At 42.7% G+C, this 22877-nt stretch overlaps 1 protein-coding gene across 2 annotated transcripts in view; it reads right to left on the bottom strand.

Annotated features, from left to right (window-relative positions):
- Positions 1-22877, bottom strand: part of WDR17 (WD repeat domain 17) — an 88645-nt gene that overhangs the window by 50742 nt on the left and 15026 nt on the right. For both annotated transcript variants that reach the window (XM_077815490.1, XM_077815491.1), the window contains exons 2-4: positions 16495-16623; positions 7732-7915; positions 5287-5517 (exon numbers count right to left, since the gene is read on the bottom strand). In XM_077815490.1, the coding sequence (XP_077671616.1) occupies positions 5287-5517; positions 7732-7915; positions 16495-16623 (544 nt within the window). The remainder of the gene's footprint in view (positions 1-5286; positions 5518-7731; positions 7916-16494; positions 16624-22877) is intronic.

The raw sequence follows: 22877 nt of genomic DNA, 5'->3' as shown, positions 1-22877 counted from the left end.
AAGTAAATCAAAGCACACGGTGATTCCAATTTCAAGATGTCTGGAGACCTGGTGAAATAGACTGCTGGCAACCTTTTGTATAACTTAGAATTCTTCTCAGAAAATCTCCTTTGCAATTCACTGGTTTCATCAATCAATTTTTGTCAAATTTGGGACCTCTGATGCTCATTTACACTTTGGAATTCTGGTAAGTGCTCCGTGACCATGGACTCTTGAAATTTTGTGGGCAATACCATGGCTCTTCTGGGGCACATCTTAATGTTGATGCTTCATCACACACATCTTTCACAACATGGTACTTTGATCAAATGTCTGGGAAAAAGTCAACAAGACAGAGACGTTTGAAGAAGTTCTTCAAGGGCAATAGTAATCAATTAAACTCCTTTAGCAGGGTGCATTACTTCCTTCTGAAACTAATTGTTCACATGAGCAAAAACCTTCAAAATCATTCTCATAACCTCAGCTAAGAACAAGAATTTGAGTGATTGTGTAACTTCCAACATCCCTCTTGCACCACATTCATTCACAAAGTCCGACGAATACTCTGAATCTCTTCCAAATTATTGTGAATTATTTCTATGGTTTTCAGATGACCAGTCCATCTTGCTTCTATGAGTCTTTGCAGGTGCTAGCCTTTATACAGAATACTCATTTCATGCCTGTGAAAAATAAACTATATAGAAAATTACAGTTTGAGAACAAGCCAGCCACTGCTGAGTTCCTGTCAGACACATGAGAGACCACCAGATGTAGCTGGTGATTCAACCAGTGCGTGTATTTGCTTGTTTAATCTTTCTTGTAAAAGGATTTGTAACACCTCCTTTGCACACCGATATAACTTTGACATCATCAAAGCAAGAACAAAGTATTTTGAGGGTCAAGACAGTTCATGAAGGTCTTTCAAAATGTATTGTGTAATATCTTCAGCAGTGAGGCCATGTTATCGGGCCACTCCAATAAATCTCTTTTTGGCTTTGAACTCAACAGAGTAGTGTAAAACAGTGGACACATTTTCTATATTAACAGCAGCCTTTGTAGTGTCACATTTCAGGCAGAAGAACTTAACATCGCTATTTTTTCTGAATAGCTTCAACAATATCTTTCAAAACCTTCTTCATTATATCAGTTATTTCATGCTGAATTTCAGCAGAAGTGTACTTCACAGTTTTCTGAATGGTTTTCAGAGCATCCTTGAATTTTGGATCTTGTCCTACAGTAAACTTAAGTAGGTTGATGAAAATTCCTAATGAGTTGTTCAGAGTAAGATCTACGTCCTTGAAGTTTATTATATCTTGATCTCCTCTCAGAAGCAACTCATTTATCACAGCAAACTGATTCATTTTTTTGAAGGTTTTCATTAGTATATTTTTCTTTTGATTTGTGAGGATGACACCAAAGCAGCAATTGTGGCATCTGAAAAAGGAAGTTATGATGAAATAAATATAATCAAATTCATAATTCATTAATGATATTGAGCAAATTAATAAACTGAAATCATAAAAACAGTAAAAAAAATTGTATGCTGGATCTACCACATCAAGTTTTGGAGTTTTCCTCAAGATAAGGGATTTAAAGTTTATAGGTGCTAAACAGAAGGCTTTAAGATAGGTTAAGGATTTGGAGTTATACACATGATTTTGTGCAGGACTCGGGTCTAGACCCCTGATTTGACACTAGAAGGTGAATCTCAGCAAAAGGACATGAAAATATAAATGTGAAATGTAAAAATAGCAAAAAATTACCTGTAGCTTCTCTTTTCCTTGTTGCAGTCCAATCTGCCATTGTATTCAAGTGGACTAAGCATTTTTCATGTTTGATTAAACCTTTGCCTTGATAGAGTGTATTTTTCTAATTGCAGAATCCAGATTTGATAAAAACCATATCAGTTCCCATTCCACCAGCATTGCCAGGGTGTGCATACACCCACCAAGGAAAATAAAATGGACTTATCAGTTTTAACAGAATAGTCCAACCATGCAGAGGTGACGTGTGGGGGAAGCACGGTGGGGAACATGCCCCCTCCCTGATTTTTTGGTTTTGCCCCCAAACCCAGACTGGGTGGCTCACTGTGATGAGTCAGGGGGTGAAGGTGGAGCTCCCTCCCCAAGCCCACTGCATAGGGCTTGGGGCCTGAGACACCTAGCGTCACCACTTGCCCCCTTCCCCAAATGTTCCTCTGCTCCCCCCCCCCCCCGAGGGGACACACCTCACAGTTTGAAAACCTCTGTGGGGTGGTCACATACCCCACAGAACCTATAAATTATGCCTCCCCCCATTATCAACAGTTATGTATTGCCTCTGCAATCATGGCCGGGTTATGCACCACTTTTCATTAAAACAACTCAGCACACCTCCAATATTTATTTTAGGAAAATTAATTTCAGTTGCACTGGTTTCAGAGTTCCAAGATCTCAGGGTATCAATGAATCATTCTTGTATATAACCTTATTATGTTTTGTATTATCTTCTGCAGTAGATGGTGAGCTTGGTCAAGCCTATTTCTTTATGAGATGGATGGATCATAAAATTTGTCCATTTTGGAAACTATTTATAGCTATTCCACCATGTACAGGAAAAGCCTGGATCTGTAGGTCAGTGTGGTGTTGACCTGGGGAGGCTGTGTTTGTGGCATCAATAGAAGGGTAAAAATCAGCTATTGGCTCTATGCTACATTTTTAGACAACAAAACAAACCAATCCATTTCTCTCTTTTCAAAGTCATAATAGTAATACAATGGTAGCCATCACAGTTGCAAATCCAAGAAATCCTGTGAATTCAAATATTCAGATTTATTATTGTAAGCAAATTTTTCAAATCAGAGCAATCCTCAGTGAGAGCTAAACTATCTTCTGGCTCAGACTGTCTTAATTAGGGTTTCCTAGCAACTATTTGGTATTTACCTTCTTATTTAGGGTTTGATCCACTTATGCACAGCCTAACTTTCCTCTTGTGAGTAGTCCTATTTGTTATAATGGGACTATTCCGGTAAGTAAAGTTACTCACATGCTAAACTGTTTGCAGGGTCCGAGACTTAACTAATTATATTCTCTGCTTGAATGCAAAAGTGTGGAATTTATATTTTAGATATAGCAGAGTGATGTACAATTGCTAGATTTTACTCTATAGAAAAAGGTTCCAGTGAATGAGTCCAAGTTGTAATAATGATCTCACTCAAACCAAAACAATCCTAATCAGAAAACTGTAGGCTGTACCTCTGTGTTTACACTCACAAACTTTAAGGCCAGAAGGGACCATCATGATCATCTAGTCTGACCTGCACATTGCAGGACACAGAACTTCAGCTATCCCCTCCTGTAATAGCCCCATCACCTGTGGCTGAGATACTGTAGTCCTCAAATAATGATTTAAAGACATCAGGTTAGAGAGAATCCATCATTTACTCTAGTTTAAATCAGTAAATGACCCATGCTGCAAAGGAAGGCGAAAAACCCCCAGGGTCTCTGCCAATCTGACCTGGCTGAAAATTCCTTCCTACCCTCAGATATGGCAACCTGTTGAACCCTGAGCATCCCGGTAAGACCCTCCAGCCAGATGCCTGGGAAAGAATTATCTGTAGTAACTCAGAGCCCTCTCCATCTAGTGCCCAATTTCCAGTCTTTGGGGATTTTTGCTACTAGCAGTCACAGATGGGTCACTTGTCATTGTAGGCAATCTCCTGATACTATTCCCTCCAAATACTTATCAAGATCAGTCTTGAAACAAGTTAGGATTTTTGCCCCCCACTGTTCCCCTTGGTTTAATCTGAAGTCAATTCTATGCTGCTGGGAACTGAGATTTCCCTAAGAGTAATGAATAATGCTGACATTGTAAAAGTAGAATGAATTATAATTCATTAAAGAAATGCTACTTGAAGGGTTTGTTGAAATATAGTTGTCAGGAAGAGAAACATTAAGGAGTGTGAGACAATGGGTCCTCAAACTAATTAACTTAGAGCTCCTACTGAGCTAGGAGATTGGTAAACGTTAGTATGCATATAAGATATGTACATATATTTGTCAGTTTCTGCTTCCTTTTGTCTCTTATGTTAAATTGGCTTTGGCTTATTTGTATAAATAAGTTAGCTTGAGCCTAAGAGAGATGCTCACATATATCTGGGTGCATTGGCAAAGCGCTTTGCTAATAAACAGAGTGGTCTGACAAATTCAGTGAGTCTTGAATCTGACTTTGACAACATCAAGTGGTAAAAACTCACATTATTGTTTGCCATGTTAGCCAGAGTTCTACTTACCTTTGCAAGTTTCTTACATTCTTGAAATATCTAATTCCCAAATCTATTACTCCTATTTTCACCTTCAAATCATTTTGGCCAAACCCACATGTGTGTACATGGCCCAACAGTAAATCATATATTTTCATTTTATTGATGCTTTCCATTAGGCTGAGACAGCACTCCTGGAAGTAACACATAGTATCAGAGAAAGTATAGCCTTTGGAAGTGCTAATTTGGTACAAAGAGCAGCAGCAGGAGAAATACAAGAATTCTAGCATGGTTCTTAGCATTGTCCAAAAACTAACATCTGGTTTAGAGGAGATTCTTCCTCCCCTAATATTCAAAGTCAGTTGTCAGAGCAAGAGAAAAATACATACCCTGGGACACAAAACTGGTCATCACAGAGGGTCATTTTTCCTCACCAAGCAGTGAGGCACATATGAAAAAGAGAATTAACTACTTAACTCCCAAGAATATCTCCACATATTCCTTCAAGGAATGTGCATTTAATACAACACTGTGCTATTTATAAAGCATCCAAAAATGTGCTAGGTGCATTACAGATAAATTAAAAGGACAGTTCTTTGCCCTACTATGCTCTAATGGGATACAGAATCTTAGATCTGGGTTCACAATTGCTGATTTGTTTAGCAAAAAAAAGGTAAGAGCATTGAACATTCAAACAGTTAGAACATTCAACAAATAACAATCCAAATAAATAAAATTAGGAGATCAGAACTTCCTGGCGAACATCAGTATAGTGGCAGATCAAAAGTTTAGAGTAGAGGGTTGTTATCATACCCTCAGAATCAGCTTATTATACACATTTCAAAGATGCAGTTTTGATTTGATAACCAAATAGGATTAAATATAAAGACAAAAGATTCTCAATTTTCTTGAGCTAATCAGATGTATTTCCGTCATATGCAGTGAGCAGGAACACTACTATACTCTAAACAAATTTTATATAAAAGTTTTTATAAAATCTAAACTAGAGAATATAGCAACAAAAATCGTTCAGTGGTCAATAATTATTTTATCAAGTACATTTTTACCTGGTTGAAAAATAGAAAGACTTCCATCAGTGTGTCCAAATACTATTTTTCCTTTCTTCTTTGGATGCCATCTAAATAGACAAATGTCTGACAAGAAACTATGTGCTTCTTTATGTACAGCTACCCCACTGTCTGGTCCTGAGATAGTCCAAATATACAATGGGCCTCTATGGGAAACAAATGCAACTGCATCACCTGCATTCCAGCACCAACTAAGTGAGGCAGGAACCCCTGAAACATTTAAAGAAAAAGTGTAAGAACTAGCATTTGAAATTTAGAATGCTATCTATCAAATAGTCTTAGCCCATTACTGACACTGGTCTTGAAAAGCTACAGATCTTGAATTACTAGTAAAGTAATATGTTAAAAATATTTAACAGACTTCAGTCTAAGCATAGGCAATTGTGTGTACTTGGTATGGCATAAAAGTAAACTCTACTTACGCATTTTCAAAGAGTGAAAATTTTATATACTACATGGCAGCAGACTATAGTGTGATAAACATGCTTATCTTCCACTAGTGCCAAAGGGCATTATGTATATGACTGAAGATTAGCCTGCTCCTATATGCTATATGTTCATCCTTACATAATTACTTACCTTACAGTAAGAGTAATGAACTGTTATTAATCAGTTAAAAAACAAAACTACATGCAAACTTTTACAAAATGTATTTACGTTTTGAAAAAAACCCAGGAATTCTAATCACAGTGGGCTAGTCTACACTAGAAGCAATATATCGGCACAGCTACACCGATGCAGCTGCACCCCTGTAGCGAATCTGGTGAAGACACTCTATGCTTACGGGAGGAGAGCTCTCCCGTTGGCATAATAAACCTACCTCCGCAAAAAGCAGTAGCTATGTCAGCAGGAGAAGCTCTCCTGATGACATAGCGCTGTTCACATCAGCACTTAGGTCAGAGTAACTTATGTCGCTCAGGGAGTGGCTTATTCACACCGAAACAAGTTGTAGTGTACACCTGGTCTAAGACTACAGGAGCAGATAATTGCACCTAAACTTTAAAGTTTTGTAATCAGTGGGAGCTGTAGGTGGTCAGCACTTCTGAAAATCAGATTACTTTTATTTAGATGCTTAAATATGGACATAGGCACCTAACTTCAAGTATCCCAAGTTGTAGGTTTGACCTCAGCATTTCACACACTGCAATACTCCACATAATCATAAAAATTAGATTGAAAGGTGTGATCAAAGAACAACCTCGATAATCTACATTTCCCCAAGCCTCTCATGCACATTTTATTTAGGTACATTTTAGTAACAGTAGCATCAGAGATATCTGATATGAGTGTAAAGTTAATAAACTGTTTGTGTTAAAACCCTTTACGTCTGAAAATAGAAGTGTTGAGCAACACAGGAGGTACATAAATGGGATATGAAAACCATCTCTTTCAAAGTCAGTCATGGAATCCAGTAATTATTTAGGATTGATAAACTGGTCCTTAAAAAATAAGTACCAGTAGTGATTTTAACCCATATCCTGAGCAAAAGTAAAATTTTTATCAGGGTTGAATCAATTCAGATTTCCCTGCCCGCTACTTGTGCTTTCATGTGACCTTTAGATCTCACAGTGAGTAAGGTTTTCAAAGGCATGCCATATATTCTAGAAAATAACAAAATGGGAAGCCTCAGAGCACCAGAAAGTTTGAGAAACCCAAGAGAGGCTGCCAGACCTTCTGGACCTAACAGAACTTGAAAAGGTATAGGGTCGTAGAAAGTACATGTTGGAGAAACTGCTTGCAGAAAAGCACCTGGGGTGCACTAGCTGGTTGCAGGAAAGGAACTCAGGTTTGTTGCAGGGGAAGTTATTACACTCAGCCTGTTGGAAAACACATTTGGAAGAGAATAGGATGAACAGTTTCATACTTTTGAGAAGAGCTAGCTGCACGTTAGGATGTTTATCTAAACTGAACCAAAACCTACCATTTAGAATTGAAGTGTGATCATTATTAGTAAATGGCCTCATCTGAACAGCAGCCTTTGTTGTAGACCAGATTTTACTTGTGTTCAGCCTTGCAAAACTGCCATGAAAATTCACATCCAAGTCATAAATCGTAACTGCCTACATTTCACTATGATGACTGGTGATAATTGATACTATTTTACTTGCCAATAAAAAACAAACAAGTAAATGTGCCCTGAGTATAAGGCATTTTGAAAGGCTGCTTTTGCTGTAAGAAGAGTGGAAAAGTTCAGTTTTTCAGCAATTACTATATAGTTCAGAACAATGTACAAAAACACTGTGTTTTATCATATTCTACAATGAACTACAGTAGAAGGGAGGCTAAAGAATTTTGTGCTCCATGTATAACTGTTCAACTTCTAAAACCTTCTCTACCAACCATTCAACATTTAGTACACTGCGAGTATTTCTGCTATTTCAAAGATGAAGAGGTACAAGAAATAAACCTCTGAGTCTCAGATACCTTTTGTACTGTCCAGTTTTGCAACAGCTTTTTGTTCAGCCACATTCCAAATGATCACTAAGTTATCTGCACTGGCACTTGCAAACATGTCAGGGTTGTGGGGACACCAAGATATTGCTGTGATTGTCTTCTTATGCTCAGACATAATTGCCCGGAGTTTGAATTCATTGTATCGGTGATCCAACTGAAAAAAAATACACAAATTTATTTTAGATACTCAAATTTCAGTAAACTCACTTAATATCTATGGCATATATTGCTAAGTTGGATAGTATAGCAGCTCAAGTCACTAATGGACAAGAATATGAAGCTTACCATACTTAAAAGACTACAACTTGATTTCCACTGCATTTAACAAGTCTGAGTATTTGCAACTTTAATAAGCTAGATCCATATAAATTTTAATTGCAGGGAAAAGATGTCAATATTCAGTTAAGCCCCTCCCCTCCCCCCTAAAATATTTCAATGTGTTTCATATAGTAACTTCTTTTATTTCATTTCTATAGCACTGTTCATATCAGAATTTTAAAGTACTTTACAGGTATTATACCTGTTTTACAGATGGCTAAACTGGAGCGCAAAGATATTTGCCCTATGTAACACGGCCAATCAGTGGCAGAGCTGGAACAGAATTTATGATGCCTGGAACCTTTCTCTAATCATAGACAAATAACAATTTGACACTGGAATTAATGGAAAGCTATTGAAGCAATCTAAAACATTTACTCATGATATAGTGATTTATAAAATACAGTGGGTCTGATCTTGCTTTGAATGAACTCAGTGGGTGTTTGCAATATTGAGCAATCAACATAATCTCCAGGAACCTTTATCTAGTGCCACTAATGTGTATCCAACCCTTCAAATCCAGAAGCTCCAGCATTTATAGTGTGTAAGATCAACCTATGTTTGTCTCATATTAACAGAACATGATTGATTAAAGACTTCGTAAAGATTTAACTCTGATTTTTTCACCTTAAGTCAAACTATTAATATTACTTTCATGTATATTTTGTGGTTCAGTTTCCTTAGCTGGCTTTTTTGGTTTAGTATAGCAAAGAAGGGGAAATGACCCAGGGAGAAGCTCTGGTATACAAGGCTTCGTTGGACTACATATTGTATTCATGGATTCTATAATTTTAACTATATATTGTATGTCATTTTTAATACTCATTTTTTTGGCAGTAGAAGCAATGGTTAGTACTCCACAGCCCAGAGGCAGTGGGCAAAGCTTCAGTTTATCCCCTCACTTGCGCTCCATAATATGCACCTCACGTACTCTATTTGCTGCAGAGATGTTTTATCCTATTATGAACAATTGTTACACTCCCAAGCCAGAGATGGATTTAAAACTGGGGTTTTATTAAAGTTAATATAAAAAACAAACAAATGCAGCTTGCACTCACTCCACACCAGCTCAGTCTCATCAGAATACACCAGGAACCCTCCGGGGCCCACTTCCTGTTTCCCCACTATGTCTCATTTAAGGGAGAGCATGCAAGTAAATCTAATACTGACATTTCCTTATCAGTTAGGGTGACCAGATCACAAGAGTGAAATATCAGGACACACTGGGCGAAGGGGGTGGTGTGTCTGTGGGGGGGGGGGAAGAGAGCCACGGGTGCACAGCCCCAACTGGAGCCATGAGAGGGGGCGCACAGCCCTAGGAAGCTGCAAGAGGGGTGTATGGCCCCTGCTGCAGCCCGCACCACAAGTCACGGGGCAAGGACTCAAGGCCCCAGCTCCAGCCCCCAGCAGAAGCCACGGGGCCAAGGGCACAGGTTTCCTCCCTCCCTCCCAGTGCCCTTCCCCACAGCCCCACCACCACAACTAAACAATGCCCCACACAGACCCCCACTGCCCAGTGCCCTAACACACAAAGATCTCCCCCACTGCCCAGCACCCCCCAACAGGCCCCCACTGCCTAGTACCCCAAAACACACAAACCTCCCCCACTGCCCAGCGCCCTCCACACCCTCAAAGCCCAGCACCCCACACACATCTCCCAGACACTCACTCTATCACATCCTGCCCCCTTCCCTGCCTGCAGTCACCAGCCCTGCTGGGAGGTCTCTGACTCCTAGGGTCAGAGTGGCATGGGGGGTCTCCAGACTCTCCACGTGCTGCACCCACCACAAGTGCGAGCTCTGTGGCTCCCACTGGCCAGGAAAAATACCAATGGGAGCTGACGGAGCTGTAGAGTGGGGCTTGAAGGCGCCAGCAGCGCGCAGAGACCCCCTGCCCCCTCGCCCCGACTCTAAGAGCCAGAGGGACCTGCCCGGGGGCGAGGTGGGGAGTCCCAGCAGTGCTTACCTGGGGCAGCTTCCAGGAAGCACCCAGCAGGTCCCTCTGGCTCCTAGGATTGGGTCGGGTTGGGTGTGGGGGAGGGCTCTCTGCCCACTGCCGGTGTAGTGTATTAAACTGCTCCATGTAGTAATCTCCTACAGTTACTGATATGTTATAGATTGTAAGAAACTGCTATTGTAGTAAACGGCTACCTGATGTGGCAAATGCCTACAGTAGTAGTTTCTTGCACTATAGTGTATGTGAAATTGGTGTGTGTAGAAATGTGCTGCTATCTGTAGTAGTTATTTATACGTACAGATTGTAAGAAACAGCTTTTGTAAAAAGATGCTACTTCCCTCATAGGTCATGTTTTCTAGACCTTACTTTTTTCCTCTCTCTCTTCTCTGGACTCTCTCCAATTTGTCCACATCTTTCCTGAAATGTGGTGCCCAGAACTGGACACAATACACCAGCTGAGGCCTAATCAGCGCAGAGTAGAGCGGACATCCCAGAGTGATCTGTTTTTTTGCAGCAGCTTTACACTGTTCACTCATATTCCGCTTGTGGTCCACTAGGACCCCTAGATCCCTTTCCACAGTACTCGTATTCAGCTTGTGATCCACTATGACCCCCAGATCCCTTTCCATAGTACTCCTTCCTAGGAAGTCATTTTCCATTTTGTATGCATCCAGCTTGTTATCATTCACAAATTTTATAATTGTACTCTCTATGCCATTATCTCAATCATTGATTAAGATTTTGAATAGAAACTTATCCAGAACTGATCCCTGGAGAACACCACTCGTTACGCCCTTTCCGCCTGTGAATCACTGATAACTACTATTGGAACTGTTTTCCGACTAGTTTTGCACCCATCTTATTTTAGCTCCATCTAGGTTGCATTTCCATAGTTTGTTTATGAGAAGGTCATGGGAGACCGTATGAAAAGCCTTACTAAAGGCAAGATAGACCATGTCAACCACTTCCCCCCCCATCCACAAGGCTTGTTACACTGTTGAAGAAAGCTATCAGTTTGGTTTTACATGTGAGACTGCTTGAATTAGCTACAGCAGATGTCCTTTTTTAGCAAAGTAGTACCTAACACTGCTGCAGGTAGCCTGGTCCTACAGATAGCATTTACAGACACACACACTCATAAGAAACTGCCATCTGCAGGGATGTGCTACCTGTAACACTGCAATCCGACAAAGCTAATTCCTACAGATAGCAGTTTCTCACACCACACGTACCTGAGGCTGCTATCTGTAGCAATTAGCTACATCAGATGTCCCTTTTTTAGCAAAGTAGGACCTGTCGCTGTTGCATATGTTTCTGGATGGTACAAGGCCCTGGAATCTAATTGTAGAATCATAAAATATCAAGGTTGGAAGGGACCTCAGGAGGTCATCTAGTCCAACCCCCTGCTCAAAGCAGGACCAATCCCCAACTAAATCATCCCAGCCAGGGCTCTCTCAAGCCTGACCTTAAAAACCTCTAAGGAAGGAGGTTCCACCACCTCCCTAGGTAACCCATTCCAGTGCTTCACCACCCTCCTAGTGAAAAAGTTTTTCCTAATATCCAACCTAAACCTCCCCCACTGCAACTTGAGACCATTAGTCCTTGTTCTGTCATCTGCTACCACTGAGAACAGTCTAGAGCCATCCTCTTTGGAATCCCCTTTCAGGTAGTTGAAAGCAGCTATCAAATCCCCCCTCATTCTTCTCTACTGCAGACTAAACAATCCCACTTCCCTCAGCCTCTCCTCATAAGTCATGTGTTCCAGTTCCCTAATCATTTTTGTTGCCCTCCGCTGGACGCTTTCCAATTTTTCCACATCCTTCTTGTAGTGTGGGGCCCAAAACTGGACACAGTACTCCAGATGAAGTCTCACCAATGTTGAATAGAGGGGAATGATCACGTCCCTTGGTCTGCTGGCAATGCCCCTACTTATACAGCCCAAAATGCTGTTAGCCTTCTTGGCAACAAGGGCACACTGTTGACTCATATCCAGCTTCTCGTTCACTGTAACCCCTAGGTCCTTTTCTGCAGAACTGCTGCTGAGCCATTCGGTCCCTAGTCTGTAGCAGTGCAAGGGATTCTTCCATCCTAAGTGCAGGACTCTGCACTTGTCCTTGTTGAACCTCATCAGATTTCTTTTGGCCCAATCCTCTAATTTGTCTAGGGCCTCTATATCCCATCCCTACTCTCCAGCGTATCTACCACTCCTTCCAGTTTAGTGTCATCTGCAAACTTGCTGAGGGTGCAGTCCACACCATCCTCCAGATCATTAATGAAGATATTGAACAAAACCAGCCCCAGGACCGACCCTTGGGGCACTCCGCTTGATACCAGCTGCCAAATAGACATGGAGCCATTGATCACTATCCATTGAGCCCGACGATCTAGCCAGCTTTCTATCTACCTTATAGTCCATTCATCCAGCCCATACTTCTGTAACTTGCTGGCAAGAATACTGTGGTAGACCGTGTCAAAAGCTTTGCTAAAGTCAAGGAATAACACGTGCACTTCTTTCCCCTCATCCACAGAGCCAGTGATCTCGTCATAGAAGGCAATTAGGTTAGTCAGGCATGACTTTCCCTTGGTAAATCCATGCTGACTGTTCCTGATCACTTTCCTCTCCTCTAAGTGCTTCAGAATTGATTCCTTGAGGACCTGCTCCATGATTTTTCTAGGGATTGAGGTGAGGCTGACTGACCAGTAGTTCCCCGGATCCTCCTCCTTCCCTTTTTTAAAGGTTGGCACTACATTAGCCTTTTTCTAGTCATCCAGGACCTCCCCCAGTCACCATGAGTTTTCAAAGATAATGGCCAATGGCTCTGCAATCACATCCGCCAACTCCTTTAGCGCCCTCGGAAGCAACGCATCCGGCCCGGTGGACTTGTGCTCGTCCAGCTTTTCTAAATAGTCCTGAACCACTTCTTTCTCCACAGAGGGCTCGTCACCTCCTCCCCATGCTGTGCTGCCCAGTGCAGTAGTCTGGGAGCTGACCTTGTTCGTGAAGACAGAGGCAAAAAAAGCATTGAGTACATTAGCTTTTTCCACATCCTCTATCACTAAGTTGCCTCCCTCGTTCAGTAAGGGGCCCACACTTTCCTTGGCTTTCTCCTTGTTGCTAACATACCTAATTTATACACATTAACCCTCACGGGGCACATCACTATAAGTTGTGTCTGTGCCTGTAGTGGGGTGGCTTCCCCACTCCAATAAGCACGGGTTAAAAGCAGCCAAGCTAGGCTGATTGGGGGAAGCAGCCACAGCTGTGGCCAGCTCAATTAGGGCGCAGCTGGCCCTGATAAGAGGGCTGTGGGCCAGAAGCTGGAGAAGTCTCACTCTAGCCCTGGAGTGGGAAGGGGAGGAAGGTACCTGAAGTGGAGCAGTGCTGGGGAAGGGCAAGGGGAGCTCCAGCCTGGTAAACCCCCAGGCTGCAGGTCTTGATGAAGGCCTATGAAAAAGTACTGCGGCTGCAGAGGGGCAGCCTGGGGATAGGCAAAGGCAGCAGGTCCTAACCCCTTGCTAATGACGAGTGGCCGTTACAGACTGCAGTCTGCCCCAGTGAGCAGGGGCTAGATGATGATTGGCAGTAGCCACTGAGGCAAGGTGGGTTTAGAGGGTTGGGGGTAGACATAGTAACCGTAGTGACTCTATGCTGACATAACTTGAGTTAACACACACTTAAAGTGTAGGTATGGCCTTAGGTATATTAAATGTTTGGGAGAGGTAACAGGAACAGTATGAGGGTAGACTAAGATTCATACAGGTGTTTAGGCTCAAGGCATTGGGACTGGCCTTACTGCACCCTACAGGCTCAGGAACAAAGAGGCACATAAAAAAAAAAGATATCATGTATTTATTAAAATTTCTTGACTCGAGGGTGTATAACTCATGATTTTAGAATTCTTGTTGTTGTAAAGGCATCTTAGGGTTGTAGATGTGTGTTCATTATATTCTGAAAGGCAAAACTATGAATGGGTTGAACAAAGAATTAGATCAGTCCCTCGGGATAAGTACATTGGCTATTAGCCAAGATAATCAGGGATGCAGGCCCAAGCTCTACATGTCCCTAAACCATCCTTTGACTGCCAGATGCTGGGATTGGACAATTGGATGGTTCAGTGAGTCGTTGCCTGGTCCGATCATTCCCTTAGAAGCACCTGGCATTGGCCACAGTCACAAGACAGGATACTAGATTAGGCGGACTATTGGTCTGACCCACGATGGCAGTTCTAATTTTCTGCAAAAATTACAAAAATAGTTTTTTTTTCCAGGAAGAAAGACATTATAGGAGATAGTATACTGCCTTTATTGAATATTTGAGAATCAAGTTGTACACAATGGCATGCGGAAAAACACTAAGGGCTAAACTGAGAGGCAAAATAACAGTTGCAAAACTGCAATCCCCATTGGTGGATTGACTTAGAACAAAGTTTTGACACTAGGCCAGAAATTCAGTCAGCTCTAAAATGAGAAGAAAAAATTAAATTTAAAAATTCAGGGAATTCAGGAAATCCCAGCAGCAGATAAAAACTTGGGAAACTGCTAGGAGACTCTGCAATCATACAGTGATAAGGGATTCTTTGTTTCTGAGGGGATATATGTAAAATGTTTCACTGAATTAAATCTCAGGGATTAGCTACACTGGCAAGGTAAAGCACTCTAATTTGCTGCCTCAGGGGTGTGAAAAATCACCCCCCCCAAGCCCAGCAAGTTTGAGCGCTTTAAAGCGCTAGTGTGGATAGGCTCAGCTCCCAGTGCTCAGAGCTAATCCCCTCATTGAGGTGGATTACCAGGAGCACTGGCACCCGCGGCAACGCTTTGAACTTTGTTGTGTAGACATAGCCTCAGTAGGTTAGATAAGACAAAGAGGAGTTGCATTGACTAGGCATTGGGATGTCTGTGCCTTTAAGAACCCAGCCCTGGGAAGCCAATGTTGAGAGGGGAAATAAAAAAAGCCCCTTTGCCCCCCATCATTTTTGCAAAGCACTGGTGTCTCAGTCCCACTGGGGTAACTGCTACCTACTGTGCCCCTGCCTGTGCCAGGTTTTGCCCTCTGTCAGCACCTCACTCCGAGCTTATCTCCTGCTCCTCCATCCCCAGCCCTGATTTTGCCCTTTAGTCCCTCTCCTAATCCTGCCTCCAGCTGCTTAACCCCTCTGACCAGTCAATTTCCTCCCCTTGCTCAGACCCTGGCCATCCCCCTGCTCCGATTCTCCCCCTTTGCCCCTTTATAACCCCTGTAAATAGCAATCAGCAGAATTTTACGGCTAATAAGGGCAGGGCGAAGGGCAGTGGCTTCAGCAGATGTTACTGAGCATGTTCAGTTCATGTTACCATACAAAAAAGTCACTTTGCTCAAATAAAAAAGCCTCTCGCCCCCCATCCCCGAACAAACTATTTTGCAAAGCACTGGTGTCTCAGTCCCACTGGGGTAACTGCTACCCCCTGTGCCCCTGCCTGTGCTGGGTTTTGCCCTCTGACACCCTCTGCCAGAGCCTCACTCCTGGGCTTAACTCTTCCTCCTCCCCCCTCATTCCTGATTTTGCCCTTTAGCCCCTCTCCTAATGCTGCCTCCAGCTGCTTGACCCCCCGACCAGTAAATTTCCACCCCCCGCTCAGACCCTGGCCACCCCCCTGCTCCGATTCGCCCTCTTTGCCACTTTTTAACCCCTGTCAAAAGCAGTCCGCAGAATCCTACGGCTAATAAGGGCACGGTGAAGGGCAGTGGCTTCAGCAGATGTACTGAACATGCTCAGATGTACTGAACATGCTCAGATGAACTGAGCATGCTCAGTACACCGTAAGTAGCACATTACTACAGAGAGCACTTTACTACACTACACCTGCGCCTGCAAGCCCAGCCCCCGCAGCTCTGATTGGGCAGGAGGGAGCTGGTGCAGCACACGGAGACCCCCTCCGCCTCTGTGCCCAGGAGCCGCCCGCTCTGCAGACTCCTGTTGGTGGGCAGGAGGGCGTGCGAGTCGCCGGGAGCTTCCCCAGGAAGCGCCGCCATGCCAGCCCTGGGACTTTGGCGGTGATGGTGAGCGGTCCTCCCTGATAGCGGGACAAAGGGTGTTCTGACTGATGTGCAGTCAGGAAGTGGGACAAATGGGTTAAAATCGGGACTGTCCTGATAATACTGGGATGTCTGGTCACCCTATTATCAGTGCTACACAATTCTGATGGTGATGCACAAGCCAGCATGGAATCTTGCTCCGTCTCTCATACCTACACTGGCTCTGCAATGCTGACCTGAGTAACAAATTGTAACAATATTGTTTTTAAGTGTTTTGAAGTAGATCTGTTGAGTAAAAAGATGCCAGTTCTACACAGTCACTTTTCTGACTATAATCACACTTCAAAACTACTACAAGAACATTTTTTGAAAGGGATGAACGTGAAGTAGAAAGCAAAGAACAATGTTCTAAAGTAAGTAGTCTTTTGAGAAAAAAGTAATCTTACCTGGTAAATATAAATAGCAAGTGTGGCACAATAAGCAAATCTGTCCCCACTAGCAGCACATACATCTTTATTCCAAGGCTGACATCCAGCAGCTAAAAGGCCCACTTGCTTAACCTGTGACATCTTTGCCTATAAAAAATAAATTTATGGAACTGAGAAATAGAGACAGGACACTTTTTTAATGAGCTAACAATGCACTTTCGTTCAACAGTATGTTTAAAAATATATCCTTTAATTTTATAAATCAAGGTCATATGTTTTCTAAGATACAATGAATATACCAGGAATAAAACCACACAGATAGTCATACTATGCAAGGAAAAGGGTTTAAGGTCATTGGCAAACATACATGCAGGAAGAGACAACTGAAGACAATAGAGCTATGCTGATTTAGAACAGCTGAGGATCTGTCCCAGTATTTCTTTTTATCTTCTGTAGTAAAATTCAACATTTTCTATTCTTAAATCTAATTCCCCACAAAAATGTGCAGGTAAAATACATCGTGTGCCAAACATCTCAATGTAAAATAAATTAAGCAACATATATTTCTTCTTGAATTTTTAAACCACTACGGGCTAATTATTTAATTCCTACTCTTTCCCTCTGGAGCCATGAAAAGGTAATTTTTCATATCTTCTCAGTATTCTACATCTACAATAAAAGATTTTAAAATGCATCAGGAAAAATAAATAGGAAGACAACTGACATATGTTAACGTATCATTAAACATCTTTGTGGACACAGTCTTACGTTTTGTAACAAGACTCTCCTGTTGACCCACCTTGTTAGTAGGTATTAGACACATGAATAAAGCTGCAGAAGTACTGCTGAACCATTATGGGAATGGCTCTGTGGAGAGAATAGGTCGCACAGGGAAAACCAAGTTCAGGAAAGAAGTTTGAGATGAGATTTATGCTTTGTTATTGTGTCTGAGTTACTAGTTTTGTCAGGGATGAGATAGTGACTCAGCCCATTCATACCCTTCATATAGTGCCCCAGGACCAAGACAGCACACATCTGCACATAAATCAGCTTTGCTATACTGAGAGCAATTGCAAAAAACAAACCACTTAACCTCTATTCCTCCGCACAAATTAATTACTGCAGCATAAAACAAACGAGGGTATGATATCTCAATCACACTCTCATTGGAAGATACAGTTTACTAATGAAGTGTAGTGGTGCCTTAAAAATTCCCAAACAATTTTCATTTCTATTAATACATAGAACTTATATTTAATATGAAGATTAAAATATTTTGACAGTTCTTTAAGAACAGTGAAGTATATTCTCAACTCAACACATGGTGCATTAGCTGTGCAATTCCCATCCACAGGCACTTTTCATGAGTTGACCATGTGCCCCCATTTAATTTTTTAAATGAGAAATAGTAGGTTTTGTAAAAATATGAATTAATCAATGGTCCAAGTGATGGGGGAGGGGAGGGAGGCGAGACAGAGAGAGAAATCCTTTGCACTCTAGATCAGTGGCGTTCACAGCCACCATTAGTCCACAGAGCACTTCCAAGTGCTTCCATTTCGATCTTAGTATGAAGCATCTGTCATTTTCCAAGCTTGCCTGAAGAAGAGCTCTTTGTAGCTCAAAAACTTGTCTCTTTCACCATCAGAAGTTGGTCCAATAAAAGATAGTACTTCACCCATCTTGTCTCTCTAGTTTCCAAGCAGTGAAAATTCCTACTAGTGTAGGACTAATCCAGACTAGGACACTTTAGGGATTCCAAAACACACAACTTCATTGCTTCATGCCTTTCTTTTTGTGTGTTTCTCTGGCATAATTTCAACCAGGATTAAATTTGCAGAGGATACCAAAACTGGAGGGATAGTAAACACACATGATGACAGATCCAAACTCCAAAGTGACTTAGGGCTTATCTACACTTGCAAGTTTTTTCAATGAAACTAATGTCACCAAGGAAAAATCGACAAAAGCGAAGTTGCCAAAGTGTGTCTTCATTTGCTCCCTCTGTCAACAGATCATGTCCACATTTTGGGCACCTTTGTCGACAGCAAGAGGAATGGACTGTAGATATGTATCCCACAGTGCCTGGCGACACCATCCGTCACCATCTGGGAATGCGGAAACGGAGCGCGGTGCATCCTGGGATGTGCAAAATGTACCGTCCTGCACCGCTTTGTGTTCCATCCCTCCAAAGGTCTCTGTCTTCCTTTCGCACCATTTTTCCAACGGTCATTCTTTTGTAGTGCACGCCAAAATCTGCAGTGAGAGAGGATGGATCCTGCACTTCTCTCCTATGCACTGTTAGCTGTCGTGAGGACATTGCACATGGCAGCAGAGTTACAAAGTTAGCAAAGGATGAATCACAGGCACCCGAGCGTGATATGGATGGCAGCAACTTATCAGTGCTTTGTGTATTCACAGAGCAGCTGTATACAGTAGACTGTCACTTTTGGGATAGGGAAATACTGGTTTGGTGGGATCGCATTGTCACGCAGGTGTGGGATGACGACCAGTGGGTACAGAACTTTAGGATGCATAAAGCAACCTTCATGGAGCTATGTGCTGAGCTGTCCCCCGACCTGCGGTGCAAGGACACCAGATTGATATCTGCCCTTCCGGTAGAGAAGCGTGTTGCAATCGGTGTGTAGAAGCTGGCGAATCCAGACTGCTACCACTCAGTTGCAAATCAATTTGAGTAGGAAAGTCCACTTTTGGGGCTATATTACTCCAAGTGTGCAGGGCAACAAATCGCATCCTGCTGCAAACGACCGTGACTCTGGGAAACGTGCATGAAATAGTGGATGGCTTTGCAGAGATGGGTTTCCCTAACTGGCAGGGCGATAGATGGCACACACATTCCAAGTTTAGCACCAGACCACCTTGTCTCTGAATACATCAATAGGAAGGGATACTTCTCCATGGTGTTGCAGGTGCTTGTGGATCACCTTACAGCTCTGGCTCATGAAACCTTACACAGGGCATCTGGAGAGCAGCAAGGAGCGTTTTAACAACAGGCTGAGCAGGTGCCACATGGTAGTCAAATGTGCCTTTGGCCGTTTGAAAGCTCGCTGGAGGTGTTTAAATGGCAGACTAGACCTTACTGAGGATAATATTCCCATGGTCATAGCCGCATGCTGCACACAGAATAAAAATTCTGTACCATTAAATACCTTAGCCTTTATTTATTGTTAAAAAGGGTAAAACCTCACAACTGTGTGTTGCTCCAGCGATCGTTGTGCAAGCTGTGAGAGGGGGTGGAGTGATGGGGAAACTCAGGAGTGTTGTGAAGTGAAAAGGAATGTGTGGGCATAGAGGAGGGTAGGGTTGGCAAAGAATTGTGAATCTCCTGCAGTGGCGCTCTAACTCGGATCTGCTCAGTCTGCAGCTGTATCAATGACTTGAGCATCTCTGTCCGATCCTCCATAACTTTTATCGTCCGCGCTGTCTCTTGCCTAGCAAAAGCAGCACTCTCTTTTCTGTCCTGCCTTTCGGTTTCCAAGCACTCTCTCTGTTCCCATGTCTGACTCTCATCACGCTGTAGAACCTCGCAGAACACGTCTTCTTTGCTGTGCCTAGGTTTTTTTCTTATCTGCCGCAGCCAGTCCGCAGGGGTGCGTGATGTGTTCTTCAAGGTCTGTGCTGAACAGAAGAGGGATTGTTACATTCCAGCAAACGAATGAAACGTTTTAGTAAAAAGTGACAGGTTTCAGAGTAGCAGCCGTGTTTGAGCATATAAATTTGTTAGTCTCTAAGGTGCCACAAGTACTCCTTTTGTTTTTAGTAAAAAGGGCATTTTGCTAGTAGAAATCACTTTCTTTCTCTCTGAGACTCTAGGCAAACACACAGCTCTGCGAGCACTCCAATCATGGTGAGTCAGCTCCAGTGATTGCTAAATGGCATAGTAGTTTCCTACAATGGGGGAGCTAACAAGGCTGCAATCCATTGGAATCTGTGGCAGAGGATTAACAAGTACCTCTTGGAAACTTTCCAGAGCTTCTCTCTGGAGGATTCCCTGCAGGTCTCGATGTCCATTGACACCCTGGTTGGCCATGCAGATTAGCTACACAAGGCAATGTCCAGCTCACAGAAAACACTACCTGCCTCACACTTTTCGATTCCCAACACAAGCCACAGCAACTTACCCGGAGACTCATCTGCTTCCTGTTCCCCGCTGAGCTCTTCCGGAGTGGAGAAAAGTTCCTAACTGCCTGCCCCACTGGGCGACCCCACTGGGAGCACCGCATCCTCTTCTAGCTTGACTTCTTCATCCACGATTTCAGCCTCCAGGTTACCCCCTCTTTCAGCTGCATGCGAAGTATCCACACGGCAATCAGCAGTGGGGTCACCATTGAAGATAGCATTCAGCTCCTTATAGAAGCGGCAGGTCTTAGATGCACCACTGGAGCGATGGTTCGCCTCCCGTGCCTTATGCCTGCCTCAGTTCCTTTATCTTCGCTCTGCACTGCTGCGTGTCCCGATCATAGCCCTTTTAGCACAAGCCTTGAGAAATTTGCCCATATGTGTCCTGATTCGTATGGGTCACTCGCAGCTGCGACTGAACAGACTCCTCTCCCCATACACTGATCAGATCCAACTCAGCGGTGGTCCAAGCAGGAATGCGTTTGGTGCGATAGTCAGCCATGCTGACCTGGGAAGACACCTGGGAAGCTCCTCTGGGAAGCCAGCAAACAGGAAATGAGATTTAAAAGTCCCGGGCTTGCAAGGGGGAGGGGTGGGTTGGCTGCAGGGCAGTGGAGTTCAAACCACTGACCAGAGTGACAGCATGGGAATTAGGGGATACTTTCTGGAGGCCAATAAAATTGAAAAAAAACCCTGCGGTGTCTATACTGGCTGTTTGTCGACAATAAAGGGAGGGGAAAAGACAAAAGTATCTCGCAGGGGTGGAAGTTTTTTGTCGCCAAAACTAGGGTTTTTTTTTTTTTTTTAAAAAAGTGACCTTGCAGTATTGTACGCTATTGCTGTTTTGTCACCAAAATCCAGTTTTTGGCAACAAAACTTGCAAGTGTAGACAAGCCTTTAGAGAGATTACAGTAGTGGGGACTTCAGGTATTTAAGGGGAGATTGAGTACTAATTACTATTAGTTAAGCATTGACAGGGTAAAGTCAAAGCAAAGGAAATAAATAGCACTGATACAAAATAAGGGTGTAACACATTACAGTGAGTTTATTATTTTCCACATTAAGACTGTCCTAATATTACTTTAACATGCAACCAAGTACAATAGGAAAAGTGTGAAATCAGACTGGAGAGCTCGGAGAAAAGATTCCTAAAGAAGTGGTTCACCCTGTGGCTTGCAAAATCCACTCACGTAGGGCAAGGAGGACTCTTTCCTGAAGTGTGGGCCATCAGCTTCTGCAGTACCTAAGCTTTCATTAAAAAAAACAAGTTAAAGTCTCTAGCTCTTACACAAAGATAACCTCTCAAATACAAACTAAGCGTCAGCTGATGCAAGGTCAACTGCTTAAGTCTGCAGAGCCAACATCATTATTACGGAAAGGGGAGGCCTGGTAGCTACAGCTGCATGGGGTTGGGAGCAAAGAGGACTGGCTGCCGCTGCTAGGAGTAGAGTGCTCTGGGGTGGTGCAACCCTTTGGGCTAGCAGCCTGTTAGATAAAGTTAAATGGAATAAATGAGCCAAAGGAGTTAAATAACCTAGTCACTGTCGAACATTAAACAGTGTTAAACAAGGTCCAGGGTTTGATATAAAGATATCTCAGCCTGCTTAGTACTATGGCAAACACACCATTAAAAATCCTTGTAACCTTTTATTTAAGATCCAGAAAAGATGGAAAAACAGTTAAAGCATTTGAAATGTAAAGTATTAAGTAAAGGTTTCATTTTAACAACATTTCTTGTTCCCTTTCCCTTTAGCTGGATTATACCCTGGCTCACTGAAATTCAGTCAGCAGGAAAATATAAATTTAAAGGCCTAAAGACAGGGAGACTTCCAAGGCTTAAAGCTCCATTCCAGAGCTCATGCAGGGAAAGGAAGGGGTTCTCACACTGGGCTGAAGATTAACCTCATCAACCACAAGAAAATAGCAATTATGCATTAGAGACAGCCCCACTCTTTCCTTCAGTGTGCTTGCATGGTGTATTGTACATAGTACTTTGTATTTTTAAATGATACAAAGAAGAAGTCTGGGTAGCTGAATGTATCATTAACAGATGCAAAGCCTTTAGGTTGCTGGCGTGCATGAAGGCCAGATTAATGGTGACCAAGAGTCATTGCCATCTGATGGCTGTGAAATGAGTTTGTATTTTCAGTCTAGTTCACAATTTATGTGTGTCCATATCACAAAATATATATCACATTAACTACTGTGCTTCTATTTGCAACATGAATCTGGCTGTACTTTCTCCTTCTTTCTGAATATGTTTA

This window comes from Eretmochelys imbricata, chromosome 4 (genome assembly GCF_965152235.1).
Source record: "Eretmochelys imbricata isolate rEreImb1 chromosome 4, rEreImb1.hap1, whole genome shotgun sequence".
NCBI lineage: Eukaryota > Metazoa > Chordata > Testudines > Cheloniidae > Eretmochelys > Eretmochelys imbricata.
Note: the sequence above shows the minus strand (reverse complement) of the source record. Positions and strands in the feature narration are given on the sequence as shown.